General features: G+C 52.4%; 5 protein-coding genes across 5 annotated transcripts; 1 reads left to right on the forward strand and 4 right to left on the reverse strand.

Annotated features, from left to right (window-relative positions):
* Positions 1-769: 769 nt before the first annotated feature.
* GLOTRDRAFT_133925 (uncharacterized protein) lies at positions 770-2,037 on the reverse strand (the record flags this gene model as incomplete). The annotated part of the gene is made up of 8 exons (XM_007872895.1): positions 770-1,138; positions 1,230-1,267; positions 1,323-1,350; positions 1,402-1,550; positions 1,621-1,692; positions 1,737-1,800; positions 1,855-1,908; positions 1,975-2,037. The coding sequence occupies 8 exons, from the start codon at positions 2,035-2,037 to the stop codon at positions 770-772; spliced, it is 837 nt and encodes a 278-aa protein (XP_007871086.1).
* Positions 2,038-3,035: 998 nt separating this feature from the next.
* On the reverse strand, positions 3,036-6,119 carry GLOTRDRAFT_108602 (glycoside hydrolase; the record flags this gene model as incomplete). The annotated part of the gene is made up of 14 exons (XM_007872896.1): positions 3,036-3,660; positions 3,715-3,810; positions 3,859-4,010; positions 4,070-4,139; positions 4,188-4,249; positions 4,307-4,417; positions 4,475-4,737; positions 4,792-4,879; positions 4,937-5,099; positions 5,158-5,442; positions 5,498-5,540; positions 5,590-5,717; positions 5,791-5,933; positions 6,021-6,119. The coding sequence occupies 14 exons, from the start codon at positions 6,117-6,119 to the stop codon at positions 3,036-3,038; spliced, it is 2,328 nt and encodes a 775-aa protein (XP_007871087.1).
* A 2,343-nt stretch (positions 6,120-8,462) lies between these two features.
* GLOTRDRAFT_66910 (uncharacterized protein) lies at positions 8,463-10,854 on the forward strand. The gene is made up of 11 exons (XM_007872897.1): positions 8,463-8,560; positions 8,617-8,900; positions 8,968-9,030; positions 9,081-9,141; positions 9,196-9,574; positions 9,668-9,872; positions 9,964-10,222; positions 10,282-10,336; positions 10,392-10,410; positions 10,462-10,486; positions 10,541-10,854. Exons 1-11 carry the CDS (start codon positions 8,508-8,510, stop codon positions 10,572-10,574), a joined length of 1,437 nt encoding a protein of 478 aa, XP_007871088.1. The 5' UTR covers positions 8,463-8,507; the 3' UTR covers positions 10,575-10,854.
* An 11-nt stretch (positions 10,855-10,865) lies between these two features.
* GLOTRDRAFT_82316 (glycoside hydrolase family 18 protein) lies at positions 10,866-13,046 on the reverse strand (the record flags this gene model as incomplete). The annotated part of the gene is made up of 10 exons (XM_007872898.1): positions 12,897-13,046; positions 12,440-12,842; positions 12,153-12,383; positions 12,076-12,092; positions 11,817-12,025; positions 11,513-11,762; positions 11,233-11,446; positions 11,152-11,177; positions 10,972-11,094; positions 10,866-10,916 (listed from the first exon to the last, which is right to left on the reverse strand). Exons 1-10 carry the CDS (start codon positions 13,020-13,022, stop codon positions 10,866-10,868), a joined length of 1,650 nt encoding a protein of 549 aa, XP_007871089.1. The 5' UTR covers positions 13,023-13,046.
* Positions 13,047-13,844: 798 nt separating this feature from the next.
* On the reverse strand, positions 13,845-15,225 carry GLOTRDRAFT_50401 (multifunctional beta-oxidation protein; the record flags this gene model as incomplete). Its single annotated transcript, XM_007872802.1, has 8 exons — positions 13,845-13,901; positions 13,964-14,217; positions 14,297-14,453; positions 14,547-14,617; positions 14,662-14,770; positions 14,827-14,912; positions 14,971-15,043; positions 15,154-15,225. Coding segments are annotated over 8 exons (879 nt in total), but the record flags the coding sequence as incomplete, so codon positions are not given.
* Positions 15,226-16,280: the final 1,055 nt, after the last annotated feature.

Raw genomic sequence — 16,280 nt, forward strand, 5'->3', positions numbered from 1 at the left:
GGCGCGTCATAGTCATTATTCGTGACTGTGACCGAAATGACTTCAGTTATTACCGAAACTACTAGGTATGACCACGTGGTCACTGTAGTCACAGTCCTTTCGCTAGCAGGGCAACGGAGCTCAAAATAGCAAGGGAAGATGCGGAATGTTCCGCCGTATTAAATTTAGCGTGATGTTTCGCACGCCACGGGCAAGGATGTTGGCATTTCCCGTTTGCCGCAACTACACCAATATGAACCTGCTAAACTGGTTGAAAGCGGGTTATGGGCTCTGCTCTGCATGCAAAAGATTAGCATTGGCGTTAAGATACATTATAGAGCCCACTACGTCCACTTAGATCCTGGTTAGTATACCACAGGCACGAAATAATAGTTGTACCCAGCTGCCCAGGCCCTCAGCCACCATAAATACTGTGACTACTGACCAAATTACCGTCACAACAGTCAGTTGGTCACTCCCACGGTATTAACGTAGTATTAACGTAGTCACTGACAACCCTGCGGCAAAATCCGTTCCTGAGCCACAATGCAGTACAACACACAACACTCGATATTATCGCCTTAAGAGCGACTACATGATACACTAAGGCATGGAGACATAAGTCGTACGTGAACGCGCCACGGTAACAGATCGAAAATACACAGCAGAACATTACGAGTCCGAATAAGGTACATCGAGAACGTCTGGCGTCGTGACAAGCGAGGTATCTTCGAAGGGTATCTTCTATGTAATTATCGCAATACGGAGCTGTCTTGACGCGGCGAGACAATTAGGACGAGAGGTCGCGCGCCGAGTTAGGCGAGGTAGACCCTGGAATCGGAGGTGTTGCGTTGCACAAAGAGCCGGAGCCATTCCCGTCCATGGCCCGCCCAACCGAACGAGCCAAAGAAACGTTAGAACCCTTCTCGCACCGCTGGGACTGTAAATGGAATGGGTACGGTGTGAGCGTGGCAAAGCTCGAAGAGCCGTGGCTCGTCTGGGTGGCAGTCTGCACATCGACCATGATGTCGATGCGCGGTGTCACATGGCCATGGCCGCTGCGATTGAGGGAGGAGAGCTTCCAGGCAAAGGAGAGGCAGCAAGAGAATAGAGAAGTCACGCATTGAGCAACCCCGTCTTGCCAGGTGATGAGTATGTCCTGTTTTTGAACGAGTTTTGAGTTGTGAAATAACCAGCATGAAATGGGATGAAGGCGTGGATGCCAGTCATGCGTCTAGGAAGGTACTTACCCGCTGGCTGCCAAATATAAGGCAGACAATTATGCTGACTGCAACGCAGGATGTAACTCAAAGTTAGATGCAACGAATGAAAAGGACACTCACAAGTGGAAAGGAAGAGGTCCGGTAGCGGCTACATGTCAAGACCATCAGCAGACGCAGCTAGAGAGCAGAAGACACGTACGCTGGTCCAGTCGGAAATGGCGAGGCCGTTCAGACATAGGCCCAAGACGACGTATAACCCAAACGCGAACACTCGCAACATAAACGTGAAATCAACACCATGTTCTCGGACTGTGGTGCAGTTCCTGGCCAGCAGTATGGAAGTCCACGCTATAAGATGAAGAGGTATAATCAGACACGAGTGCACCTCAGCGTCATATAGAGCTTACTGGGTACGTACAGCCGAAGATTGCGGCAACGACTAGAGCCACCAGACAGACGATGCTGACCGCCATTTCTCTGGAATACCTCCCTGAGCTGATATTTTTGAATTTGATTTGATTGGATGACACTTACAGAGCGGGGATATCGACAATGCAATAAAATAGAACTCGATGAACACTGGAGGGGTGTAGGAATCCTACCTGAGGCGGCACTTGAATAGGAAATGTGACTGCTTGGGGTGCCTACTCACTAATAGGGTGGTCAAGGCCGTGATGGCGAAACAAAGGTACGGCATTATGACCAGCTGACCAAACACGAACCAATACGGTAAGTTAATCGAGTGGAGAAGGACGTTGCTCCATGTACTCACGGAAATCGTCTCCAGGGAGCTGCGATAAGACAGCGGCCCCTTCGGGTCCACTGCGTCACGCATTGTGAACCAAATCTAAGATAAGCACGCGTAAGGATAGTTTTATGGTTCGCTACAGCGATAGGGGTCGTAAATGAGCGTACGTGGAAGACCAAGGATGTCGCAGATACCGCTGTTCTGTCGGGAATATTCCAATCTTAGCGTAAGCCGACGAGTTGAGTAGCACATAGTCGGTACTTACAACGGTGATTGGGCAATGGTAAGAGAGGCGCTCGCCAAACATATTGAATGACGCGGAGCAGGTCCAACGACTTCACCGGCATAATACCTGTATAATATCTCGAGTCATTTTGGGAGTATGAGAGCCACAAACAGGACTACACTTGCAAGAGGAGCAAGCAAGGGAAAGTAGACAGCCACCAGGAGAAGCATAGCGAGATCAACACAGGATTCCTTACGATAATGTACTTTCAGCATTGCATCTACAGAGCCAACGCAGAGAAGACATACCGTTTCTTCGCATTCGGCCACAGCATCGTCAACAGGAGAAGCGTTAACCCCGTTCCTCCGACAATTTGCGCCCAAAAGTAAACGTCGACTCTCCAGTCATCGCCAAACATCCCAGCCTCGAGGTTTCGCTATATACAGAGGGAGAAAAGGCGGTGAAGGCGAATCGTACGGGTGGCGCGTCTCAGTCGCTTTTGAAGACGCTGAACGCAGATGAGTCGCACAAGAAAGCGGCCGCAGACGCCATGTCTGGTATTGAACAGAGTCCTTTCACCGGCGTCACATCCAAAGACGTCGAGTGAGCGACGAAGCCTGCTGTCAGTGACAAATGAGGTACCCCGCTTTCCTTATCTGGCGATGCCACAATTCCGCAGCCAGTGGAAACGATACGATACTTACGACTTTCAATGTCGAATCGGCTTGAAGCAGAGGAGATATGCTAGCATGCTGTTGCCCTCCCTAGGGCAACAAAGTCCACGGGTGTACCATCAGTATTATTATAAGTCAACCTGTACTTTTTAGCGAATATATCCAGTATGAAGAGCACGAACCCTCTATCGGAAGAGCGACACAAAGAGATAAGCAAAGAAAGCAAACACCACAACGCCGGCAGCCATAACCTGCCCACCATAGTCGGTCATGAAATCATTGACCTCAAACGTCGGGCGTATGGGTGGTCTAAGAGAAACGGCAAGGCGATGCCTGGCCCCAGGCTTCACGTCCGCCGTCACGACGAACAGCGTTTGCCTCGCCTCGTCATAGATATACTTGTCATCCGGTCTCAGATCCTCCACCACAAGCTTCCTCCCATGCACCAGGGAGGACGGGACGTAGATCTCGGTTTCCATCGCAGCAAGTATCGGATGTCCTCCAAGCGGGGGTGAGAATACAGAGGGTTTACTTGTGGCGGAGGCGGACGCGTCCGGATTGGCCCACTCGTACGTGAACGCGCCCGTGTTCATCTCGTACTCGAACTTCAGAGGAATGCCGGCGGTCTTGGCCGGGTACGGTCGCACGATGGAAGGCAGTATTCGCCCACCGTTGTCGAGGGTAGGCGAGGTCTGCTCAAACGACAGCAAAGACGCCGGGAGGGCTCTTGATCGACTAAACCAGGAGAAGTTCTCGCCGTTCCAGTCGTCGCCCAGCTGGTCAGTGTTCGACGGGTTATAGTTCCACAGGCTGTCCGTGCCAACTTTAGTAAACGGGGTCCAAGGAAGCAATGAGCCAACGTACGTGAATCCGACCATACAGCGCTCCAGCGCAGTCATCATTGCGTCCATCATCTTAAGTTGCCAAGACCAGTCATCCGTCTCAAAGGCCTCGCCCTTACTACAGCACCCCTCAGCAAGGACGAGTCATGCACTACATGACACGTACTTCATGTCCATGGGTATACCGCATTCTCCAATGATCACCGGTTTCTCGCCGAGCGTTTTATACCCAGCCTCTATGATATTCCTGATCTGCACAAAAAAGTTATCCCGAGCGCCTTTGTGTCCCCAGTAAAACGCTTTCAAGGGAAACATGCCCTGCATTATGGAGGGACCACGTTAGATAAAAGTCAGTTCTCAACGAGCTACGGGCGCACCCTCGACAGTCCTTGCACATTCACGGTGAAGTTCCCGAAAGCTTTGGTAAACAGCGCATTCAAGTCATACCTAAACCAAAATTAGGTCTGAATTGGGGAGCAGTAGAAGAAAACATACCAATGAGGCGCATAGACCATATTAGAGGGTCGGTGTTTCGCGGTCCATGACGAAGGACAAAACTACAACAACAGGTGCCTGGTGACACGAATTTCAGGATCTTACAGGGGGTCACATACCTCGTTGGGTATAGGCTCGGCAAAAACCATCTTCTCGTCCCCCGTGAACTTCCTCACCCGGTCCGCCCATTTCTGGAGGAATGGATAATAGAAGTCCTCATACCAATCAATCTACCCCGGCATCAGCGCCCATCCCGTGCTTGCCCACCAGCAAGCAAGACCACCCACCGGCTTATTCGTCATCGGGTGCCGGACGAAGTAATTCTCCCTCAACACGACGCCCTCGTTCTTGTTCCGGTCCCAACCCCAGACGCCGTGAATCTCCCAGAGGCACTTGCCCTGCGTCGGCCCGTCCTCCCGCCAGGCTTTCTTACCGTTCGGGTTGAGTACACCCTCACCTGTGCGACGTGTCGGAAAGGGGAAGGAGCGCGTCCAGTGCCCAACGGACGTCGGGTGGCCTGCGCCGAGCGTGAAGGATTGAAATGCAGTGGCTGCAGAGATGGGATAGGCGTAAAGAATTTCGGGACGACTAGACGCTCACTCACGGACATACGAGAGATGGAGGTCGGTATTGTAATCGAATTTGTGCAGAGAGGGTAGCTGTACGTATCCTCTGTGGGGTTCGTTCATTATCTGTCGATTATTTGAGGTCAATTATGTATTCTAGTGTAGGTAACTACCCCCACGTACCTCGAACCCGAGGACACCAGGTAGGTCACCCACAGCCCTTGCAACAACCTCCCACATATTCAGGAAGGCGTTTTGCAAGAATTGCTGGACGGGGACTTCTGACCCATCCCCAGTCTTGATCAGGAGTTTCGGAGCAAACGTATCACCTGCCCAGAAACATGTTCTACAAGTCACCACTCGTTAGCCAACCCGATAATAACACAGGGAGCAGTTCAACTTACGCCATGGTCGAGGCAGCCAATTTCTGATAGCCGCACGGCCAGATGCCCCTCTCTACTTCGACGTGGCCTCCGCCTTTGACGCCGACCAGCCAGGCTGCGCCCGTTTCTTCCAGGTTCATCAAGTCAAATCCGACAGCTTCCAAAGTCCACGCAGGGGCGCCCGACCCGCCTGAGTACCGCGACCATACGTCCTGGTGCATCGCGACGAATGCAGTCATACCATAGTTAGGGAGAAGAGACAGAACTTTGCGTAGATATTCTAGATAGTTTGTGTCGTAGATACCGCTGTAAACTTGTCAGGATGGTTGCACTTGACAGTATATAAACGTTCATGACTTACGGGCCCGCGTGCTCAACAGCCTCCCATGTAACAATAAATCTGACTGGAAAGAAAATGAGCCTCACGCACGACTGGTGACACGCTCAACATACTGAACGTCAGTCCCCATCTGCGCAGTCTAGACAGGTGCTCATGCGCTTCATCGAGAGGGAAAGGTCTCCCAACAAACGTAACAGCACTCGTGTGGGCGGGAAATAGATCGTGATCATCGTTGACTGGGCTTAACTCAAGTCAGAGTTGTCCATTACTGCCTCCTCCCGGGCATCGATCATCAGCGGGAACGTGGCACGTACGTTTTACTGCAACCAGACAGATTCACACCTCTAAGGTTGCATACCCGTCCAAACGCGTCTATAAAGTGCCTCCCGTGAGGAAGAAGGATCCCCCCAGTTCCTGTCGCAGACCAGTCATGGGCATAGCTTTGTGATGACCCTGGCTGGTAAGTCGCTTGTGCAGACGGGTGTATCTTCGGCTACGAATAGTCTTACGATGAGGCGCATAGACTGAGTCGTATATAACCTACCTGATCCTTTTCCGCACTCTTCAGCGATCCAGCAAGCGCCTCAGCAGCATCAGGACCGACGAGGATGAATGAAGCCTCCGAGGCCGTGCGGGACAGCATAGAAACCTCTGAAGAATGCCAACCCCTCCAAGTGCAATTGAGACGCAGCCAGCTCACGTTCAAGAAATGCAAGTCGCGAACTGTGACGGACTGGGACAGCTGAGACGCGTCAACTGACGAGCAAGCTTAAGGCAACGGACGTAGACAGCAGTGAACGCGTCCTGCGTAACGGTGCGCTAATAATAGATGGTGCATTTATTGTTCATATTATTTCTTAGTCCATATATGGCCATTAGAAAGCAATAATATGTACATAACAATACATATCCGAAATATAAACACAGCTGCCAGTGCTTTCTCTTTCTCTCTGTTTTCTTCCATTTCATGCTCAGCTCCTGGACGCCCCTCATCATATTCGCGTTTATTGTCCGCTGATACGCGAGTCTCAAAATTTTGGAAAAAGAGGACGCATCACTCTGTTTTGACAGTCGCCTATGTGTATGAAGTCGAGTCACGACGGCTATGAAGGTCAAGAAAGTCGTGGCTCTATCTCCATATATCCTGTGTTCCTAACATCAATGCCAATGGGACCCGGCAGCAGGGTGCATAGTTGCCTGCACATACGAGTGCAAGGAGACTATGCGACCTCACCTCCGTAGTCTCATTGACATACGCTCTCACCTCCCCGATCTGACGTCGCTATCGCGATATTCTTTGTTTTCTATTGCCGATTGCATGCCTCGCATGTGCCGCGCCCTCAGTGTATCCGCAGGTCAAGAATGAGTGTGTCGGGGACTCGCGGTGTCCATAAAGCCTAGGGACGTTGTTCGATCACCTAATCCCGAATACTCAAAACGCATAGTGGGCCAGAGCGCTGCCTCCCTGGATGCCCTTTGGTCTGCCGCGCCTTATTTCCGCATTCTCCGCGTCTATTGGGACGGGCCATAGGAACTACATACTCCATACACTCTTCTCGCTCGGCATGCCCTTCTCGGCCTGTAGTTCCTGCAAAGTTATCTTCGTACAGGCCGCCTTTCAAGTCTCAGCCTAAACTTGTTTTACGTCTTGTTAACTGGAATGACTACCACGATACCTCATGATGTCGGCTACTTCTGCATCGTGAGTGTCTGCGAAGGGCGATGGCGATGGATTCAACGTAATTAACCTGCCACCCATCCACAAAACATTACAGGTATGCCCCTCCTTTGGGAGGGGTTCTGGCATCCTTGAATTGCGTCGCACTTTTTGTCGCACCGGCAAAATCCGGCGTGCTATGTTTGGCCCTAGTGGTGCCACTACTGAACAAGGACTTGGCACTTCAGGAGTTGCAGTATTTAGGGCCAGGCAGAAGATTGTATGAAAGGTAATTTCCAGCCGATTAGAGCCCGCGGAATTCCCTTTCGTACAATCTTTTGCCCGCCCCTAAAGACTGCAACTCCCGCAGTGTGGCCTTGGTCGGGAATCCATCTCAATGTTCATACTTAGGCTCCGTTCGGATGCATGGCCGTGTCGCGGCCAACGACGCCAAAACAGTCTTTCAGCCAATCGTGTCTCACTAAAAGCACTGCCACGCGGCCGAGCTGGCTGTGGCGCCTTGAGAGCGCCGCGACGCGGCTGTGCAACCGAACGGAGCCTTAAGTCCCGCTCAACTATGTAATTAGTGTTGGTTTGTGGATGCCACCAGGTACAGATGAAGGCCTATTGTGAGCTAGAACTTAGAGCTACAGGGAGCGCATAGTATTAAGCAAAGATCCTTGTACCTCAGAATTTTTGAGTGTTGTATGTCATGGCTTGAGAAGGATTTGAGTGTATGTGCACTCCATCTAACATGGGTATTCAATCATTCAAGTTTTCTGGGTCTCCATGCCATATGTAAATCTGTGATGGACAATTTACAAATAAGTAGAAAATCCATGTCATTCCATGGCTTATGAGGCCGAACAGACTGTAAGATAAAACTATGATGTGAAGTGGATGCCAGATGTCCAGGCAACAGACATGCACCATCAGGCATTCTTGGAGAGTGGGTAAGTATCTCTTAGACTAGATGGAGCTTGAATGAAAGAGACCCGGGGAAAACTTAGGTCCCCTATATTACTAACAATATCCTTTGTATTATCTTACATGGTAGAAATAGTCTCCTTACGATGATTTGTCGACCCCCTGTAGCAGCCGCAACATCTTGAGCTTAGTGCAAGTTCTCAAGGTCGATTTCTTGAACAAAGGAGGGGTAAGTTGCCGGCGCCAGACGGCGCTTCACGAGTTCCATCCTCGAGGGCCGATACACCGCCGAATTCTCGATCCACGTGGTCGGCATCCCGGCCCCCTATCCGGCGGTTCAGCGATAACTGGTCGCTCGCGTATATATAGCCTGCTAGAGCTCAATGGACCGTCGAAGTTCCTTCCACTCCTCACTGTGCGGGGATACAGGTCTCTCGCTCATTTGTCATGGCGTCAGCCGCGTTCTTGATTTACAGCGGGTGCATGCCTCTGATCAAAATGTGGCGTGATCGTCATGTACTTATGACTCCAGCATCCTAACAAACTCTTACTCTAGGTTCCTCACGATATTCTTTGGCTTCGTACTCGCCAAGAAGGATCTCTTTCCCCCAGCGGCGTCCAGGGGAGCGTCGCAAGTTACGATGAACATCTCCCTCCCGTGTCTTATCTTCGCGAACATCGTCCCGGCATTCACTCCCGCCAATGTAGCGGCTATTGGTCCGCTCATGCTTCTTGCGTATACTTACCAGATACTCGGATTTATATTCGGGTACATAATTCGCGAGATCTTTTACGTCCCGCGCAATTTCTGGCAAGGTATAGTGATTATGTGTGGGATGAGTAACTGGGGCAATCTGCGTGCGTTCAATGGTCTCAGTTGAATTCCCTCGGTCTCACCTCCCTCAAGCCAACTCCATTGTAACTAGCGTTACTACTCAGGCTCCGTTCGACCCCAACACAGATCCCGAACGTATGTGCTCGGACGACCTCCTTGTAAGTGACAAGCTGACCATATTTTAGTGGGAGTATCTTTCGTGTCAATATTCATCGTGTCGTATCATATCACCTTTTGGGTTTTCGGGTAAGCTCTTATGAACGACTGGCAGCTGGTGTCATGATTCTAGTATTTTCTCAGGGGCGCGAAGTCGCTAAGCTGGGATTACTTACCCGGAGTGCCTCAAGGAGAAGAGGCAGAGTGCCGTGTGTCCTGGAAAGAGAAGCCAATCGGCGGTTGGATCGCGCGGACGATTCTTCGTCGTGACCCGCATACTCAAACGCCAGCACAGGGCAAAGAGAAGGAAACATTACATACGCCTGACATCGCTACGTTGGAGAACGAGATACCCATAGATGCCAAGGAGACACCCGCTTTCGAGAAGCATCCTAACGCAGATCCGGACATACAGCTGGTCAGACAGACATCTCGTCTATCTTCCACTTCCTTCCGTTCAAGACGGCTGTCTTCTGGCCAGCCCCAACTCCCAACTTTCAGACCACAGCCTCAACCGCCCTTCGTCCCTACGCTCTCCCCGCATTCCACATCACCACCTCCCGCCCCCGCCCCATCTATCGCTTCTTCACATACAGCGGCACTTGAACGGGATGAGAGCGCCCGCTTCTTCGTCGCACCACTTCTGCTTAGAGTATTTAAGCCTGTATCTGCCGTCATCACTCCGGTTACAGCCACACTGGCTGTTTCTCTGCCCATCGCACTGGTCAATCCACTGAAAGCCCTCTTCGTCCCTGTCTCAGGCGGACCGTCATGGACTGGTCCCGACGGAAAGCCGCCTCTTGCCTTTATCATCGATACAGGTGAGCAGCAGTCTTTTCCCGAAAATCCCTTACCGTGGTGGTCCACACCTCCACCCTGCTCATGGATTTACCACTTGGGCCCCTCGGCTAGCTACCTTCCTCGGATCAATCGCCATCCCGTTGGCCTTGATTCTCCTCGGGGCGTCATTCGCGCGTCTCCGCATACCCCGCCCCATCTCCCGCCTCCCCATCCCCGCGATGCTCGCTGTGTCAGCGGCGAAGATGTTCCTGCTTCCTGTCATCGGCGTCATTATCGTCCAAGCCATGGTGCACGGCGGCCTCATAGACCGAAACGCTAGAGCCGAAAAATTCGTGGGTATGCTGCTGAGCGGCACCCCCGCTGCGGTGAAGTGAGAAAGGATAATCATGATCCTTTTTCTCTCATACGCTAACGCGGGTGTCCCAATAGTCAACTGATCGTTGCCTCGCTGTATGCCCCCGATGGGGATGTTGATACCCTTTCAGTACGTCGTTGCTCTCCGTTTTTGCTTCCCCGCCGCTGAAAAACGGGTTTATCAGGCGTTCCTGCTCGTTCAGTGTGAGCTTGTCGGACCTCCTCTTCCTGACATTTAACTGACGTCGACCGCAGATGTCCTGATGTTCTTCTCATCTGCGTGAGTCGACCGCTTCCTACTCATGCTATGATTAGTCTGAATCTGGTTTATCAGCGCATTAACAGCGGTCGCACTTCTTCTATCGTGAATGTCCATGCTGATGCACATGGAAACATCGGCCTTATACGTCTACACATCTCAGCTTCTAGACTGCAAAATTACACTACTGCACGATTCTTACGGTCGGTACGATTCACTAGAAGTTCGGTCTCGCAAGGAACCGGCCATACTAGATGCGACAAATACTGTATACATAGAGATAATGTATTGCTACAGACCGTTCGTGTACACTGTAGATGTAATGCGGATCATGACAGGTCGTGACATGTCATAGACTACAGACAAAGACTCATGACAGACCGGACCACTGACGTACTATCTACTTCCCCAGATTGGACCGGATAACGTTCTGCAAGGTATACCCATCGTCCTACACAAAGCACGGTGAGCGATCGCTGGATGCAGACAGGCATATTGGAACCTACCTGGTCGAGCGACCATGTGAAGCAGCCCGCCATCCCCTGCTGCTTCGCGTACGCAGCTTTGTCGCCAAGGGAGTACGTATCGTCATAGGTGACCACGGTAGAGCGCGACGTATTGAACAAGAACTGTAAAGAAGCGACCGTCAACGGACGCCCGACACAACATAGCGGGCGATGACTTACCGGAGTATCGCTGCAGTCGTCCCATCCTGTGAAGACTCCTAGTCAGCCTCACGCTACACGACTCCTGAGCAGAGTGCTTACCCATAGTATACCCATTTGCGCCAGTGTACGTCCCGTTCGACTGTTTCTGTAACGCACCAAGGGCCACAATCTGGTTGAACGCGATCTGCTGCCCGTAATACGAGCTCAGGTCACCCGCAGCCTTGGCCGACACCATGGGCTCCTTCGCCCTATTCTTCCCCTTGTACCTTGCGTGCTCTCCGGCAAGGGCGTTCAACTTCACCTCCCCCTCTTCCTCCCCGTCATCGCCCACCTCCTTCTCCGCAATGTCCGGCAGCCTGCACGCCATAGCCCGGCGCACCTCTTCTGACGGGCGCATGATGGATTTGCCCGGGCGCTTGTACGTGCCGTAGAGGTGGGTCGCGGTGCTCTTCGATACGTACCCGTACAGCGGGAGCCCGAGCAGGAGCTTGCTCGCGGGCATGCCTGCCTTCGTCCACGCCGAGAACGCGGCCTCAGCCGAGGCTTGGGGCTGGGAGGAGGTACTGCAGAGGTTCCCGAGGGGCGCGTTGGGGCCTGGGTTGGATGACGCGCCGAAAACGTCGTAATTCCTTGGTGAAATAATTGAGCAATACACCAGGCCTCGGCTGGAGAGAGCAACTTACATGATGTTGACGTAGGTCATGACCGACGCGTACGCGCTCACGTTACTGAGCGGACTCCCGTTCGAGCCGATCCAGGGCTGCTGGGTGACAGCCGCAGAGATGATCTTGGACGAACCGAGCGAGGAGCGGAGCTGTTGGAAGAAACTGAGCAGGTTTGCTGCATCCGACGCGGAGTAGGGGTTCCCGGCGCCGGATTCGTTGGGATATTCCTAGAAATTCGGTCAGTGTCAGCCGCCTCGAATACCGTCCTGAGCCTTACCCAATCAATGTCGATTCCTAAAGTAAGTATTGTGAGAGAACGAGTCACGCAAGAAAGGGTAACGTAAAGCAACGTACCAGCCAGACCATACGTGTTGACCGCGCTCACGCAAGCATTGACGAACGAGGTCCTGTTCGATGAAGAGCTCATCGCGTTGGAGAACCAGTAGCTGCCACCCCACCCTCCGATGGAGAGCACTACTTTCGTTCCATGACCACTGTTGTTGGCGGCTGACACGAGACGTTTCAAGAGGCTCGTGGCACCACTGTCCCATGAAATAGTCGAGGACGAGTTGGGGGTCGCAAAGGCTGTATAACCATGTCAGCCACCAGCAGTGAACGGGAGCGACCGCCATAAGGCATACCAAACAAGAGAATGTCGAACTTGGAGTAGTCGAGATTCTCTGGCGGGTTGCTGTCACCCACCCAGTCCGGGTAGTAAGCGGCAGCAATGGGGGTAGTCGCTTTAGCTTCGACGTTTCCGAGTAGAACCATGGCAGCTTTGCGAGGCAAGGTGGATGGGAGGGCATCCTCGAGATCGAAGGCTCTTGTACTCCCGGACCCGGTGGCTGACAGGAAGTTCAGCAACGCTGGGTCCGATCGAAATGACTCTTCCGACAGCAGGTCAGCCAGGTACTTTGCGAGCCCGGCCTTGCGCTCGGCGATAAGCTGGTCATCCACCCATGCAGAGGGCAAGAAAGTGGTAACCAGGAGACGCTTGGGAGGAAGCGTAAATGGGTCACCCAGCTGACTGTGTAACGCTACGAACTGTGTATCCTTGTAAGACGGGAGCAAGTATCAGAACCCAGCACGCTTGTTTACCTCTGAGTAACGTCTGGTAACCGCATAGCTCCTGTTTCCCTCCTTCACATCTACAATGTACAGCACATGAGGCCGGGGAAGAGACGCAGTGGTGTGCTTGCTAATGGACACAGTCGTTACGGGCATGGCGGACGCGTAGCTGGGTCAGATTCAGACGTTGAGACTTCGGGGCACCAGCGTCGCCAGGTCCGTCCCTTTTAACCTCCAGAGCAGATACCAACACTGCTCGAAGACAGAGACGTCATCTCCGGGTCCATCACCATGTTGCAGCACAAGCCAAAGTCCCTAGAAACCCCCAAATAGCATAAATAACTTCCGCGGTGTCTCACAGAAAGTCATCCGGCGGGACGATATGATCACAAGGAGCATCCGAAAGAAGGAGACCTCTGCTTCTTTCGCGCGAGAACACGATGTACCGTAGGCACGCGTCCGAGATACGCCACGTGGAAGCGAAAGTATACCTCCGGAGGATAAGCAGACGACAAGAGATCAATACAGGCAGACACTCCTCCGGCGAATCTTCCATACTAGAATGACCAAGGGCTGAAATACCAGCGAACAAACGGATCCACGCTGAGCCTGTTCCGTTTCGCACACGACCTTGTCTCTGATATCGGTTCCGGCTCGCAGCAGCAACTCGGCCGAGTATGGTAGATTCAGGAGGAGAGAAGAATGCGCGTTCTGATGTGAGGGGATGCAGAGGACACTCCTGAGGCGCTGGTAAGCTTCTTAGGAGACGCCGCGGGACATACCTACCATCTGGACTATGGAGGCACATGCTATTGGCTCAGCCCAGGCCCGATGGTGACTCAAGCAAATAAGACTTCCATACTGGGACATCGAGGTCATTCTGGCGACCTCGGACAAGGGAAAACAGAACCTGATAAGACCAACAGTGCCCAAGAATTACACATACGTACAGCAGCACACTGAAATAGCCTATCGCAGTTACAACTTGCTTTTCTCAACCTTCTTGATATACGCAATCCCACCACCCAGGGCAACCTAGCTCGCCGAGGCTCCTCAGCACCACTGCCAGCCATCAAGAGCAACCCAGAAACACGCACCTTCCCCGAGGTCAAGTTCTTCGTCACAAAGCTCACCTCGACTGTCCCATCGGGCCCGGGCCCGACCTCCCAAGCGCTCGTCTCGAGCGCATCTCCGGGCTTCACGGGCGACGTGAACCGGCAGCCGTAGAACTTCAGCGCGTGCGGGTCGTTCCCGCCGATCGCGGAGAGGAGCGCGCGCGCGGCGAAGCCGTACGTCGAGAGCCCGTGAAGGATGCAGCCGCCGAAGCCGCCTGCCTGCCCGATCTTGGGATCTGCAAAGAGGAAAGGTCAGTAACTCCGGTTCAGCGGGGTCCGAGGAGGAAGTGCGAGCGCCGTTGATGGGAAACTCACCGATGTGTAGGGGGTTGTAGTCCCCGCTGAGGCGGTAGACGATGGCTTGCTCGGGGGTCGTCTGGTCCGTGACGACCCAGTCGGGCTTCCTGTCCTTGGGTATCGGTTTTGCTTGCGGAGGCCCCGCGATCACTTTGTCAAACTTCTGACCCGTGGCCTTTGAGCCGATGTGGAATGCGGAACTCTATGTTATAAGCCAGCGACGTCTGAGCCTGCATATACGGTGCTAGGTAATAGCGAAGTGACTGACGTAGAGTTTGGCATATGCAGTCCCGTTCGAATCAGTCAGAATATTCTCCGCGTCCACGATGATACCAGACTCTGGGGGGCGTCATGTTCAATCCATTACTGAGTCTACTAGCAACGCCACTTACTATTTTCATGCACGCCGCATATCCTCTGCTTCAACTTCCATCCTGCGCCGCTCACCGGCGGCAGGGGCTTCAGAATCTCAATGAATTGGCTTCCATGGACCTACACTCATAAGTTTGGATGATGTAAGAAAAGGAATACTAGGATGCTGTACTGACAACACGGTTGGGATTAAACGCGGGCAGGCCTGGCGTGCCCTCCATCTTTGACCGCTCAGAGAACAGATTGACGTCCTGATCCTCCCCTGGTATCAAGACGTGAATCCTGAGAGGCATGATGTGACACCAAATCTGTAAACGCACCTTTCAAACCGAGAACGACCGGATAGGTTGGGAAAGGAGCCCATGACTTGTCTACACAACCACTTAGAATGAGCTCCGCATATCCAGACTCGAAGTTGGAACGAATCTAACCGAGTTCTAACCCCCAGTGCCACCCAGGTCAGTCTAACTCGCTTCGCCAACACGCTCATGCTCACCATAAACAAACGGAAAGTCGTCCTTCTTCGCACCAATTCCTACAGCGTAGAGCAGTAGGTCGCGCTTGTTCCAGGCGACCTTTCAAACTGAAAGTTCGGATCACGCGCGTTCACCAAGGATATGAGAGCTTCGTACTGGTCTATCGGGCGACTGATGCCCTACAGCTTTGGCAAGGTCTACCGACATCGTCTTGGACAGCGGCGGTGAGGTGAGAGCAAGTGAGTGTTGGCAGACCGCCCCGGAATGCGGGGTAATCGGAACCGGTTAATAGCCGGGAGCGTACGATCTGGTAAATTATTAGCCGCTCCCTCTTGCAACGCTGACTGTTGAGACACAAGGAGGCGTCCTCAGTAAGTAGAGAAACGTTAACGGTGCAGACCTTCACACCACAAAAGCAGATATTATTATTTACTGCAGGGGTGCTTGGACTGGACGGACATTTGATTGCCCCCATTCAGCACAGGATGTCCGGGATTGCATACACGTCGTCCGACACAACATGGGGCCACGTCGCGTTCTTCCCGTCTACGCCATCCTTCGTGGCGCTCAGCGCCGTTCTACATATTACTAGGAAGGATGCCAAAGACCAGGCTCCTAAACCACCCGTCCTTAGCGTGGTCCTTCAACCCACCCCTACGAAGGTCACGTGACTCAAGCTCCAGCTCGTGCCGCCTGTCGAGAGTTCACAACGTATTTAGATATGTAATGCTAAGAGCTTTAATATATTGATTTTGACTGGCACTATCAGTTTAGTCCAAGTGGGCTGGGTGAAATAAATGATAAAATATGTGCAGAAGCAGATTCTCTGAGGGGGTCCAAGTTGAACTAAAGTGGTGTTGATTCCTGTATCCGGTCAGTTTGGACGTGATTTTTGACACAGAAGAAATGCCAGATCGAAGCTAAGGTATGAGACCTTTGCTATCGCGGCTTATATATTGCTAGATATACAAATATGTACATGTGTTAACAGAATGGTTTACATGCGTTTGTAATGAAATGCGGGAAACAGCCACTATTAATATGAGGTAGTCTGTGATCGGTAAGGTAACAATGCGTAAATAATAAGTGATCGTGAAAGGTATTGAAATGAGATGTGCACGAATGCAATGTCTTTGTGGTCCTGCATACGTGTG

This window comes from Gloeophyllum trabeum, assembly GCF_000344685.1.
Source record: "Gloeophyllum trabeum ATCC 11539 unplaced genomic scaffold GLOTRscaffold_00020, whole genome shotgun sequence".
NCBI lineage: Eukaryota > Fungi > Basidiomycota > Agaricomycetes > Gloeophyllales > Gloeophyllaceae > Gloeophyllum > Gloeophyllum trabeum.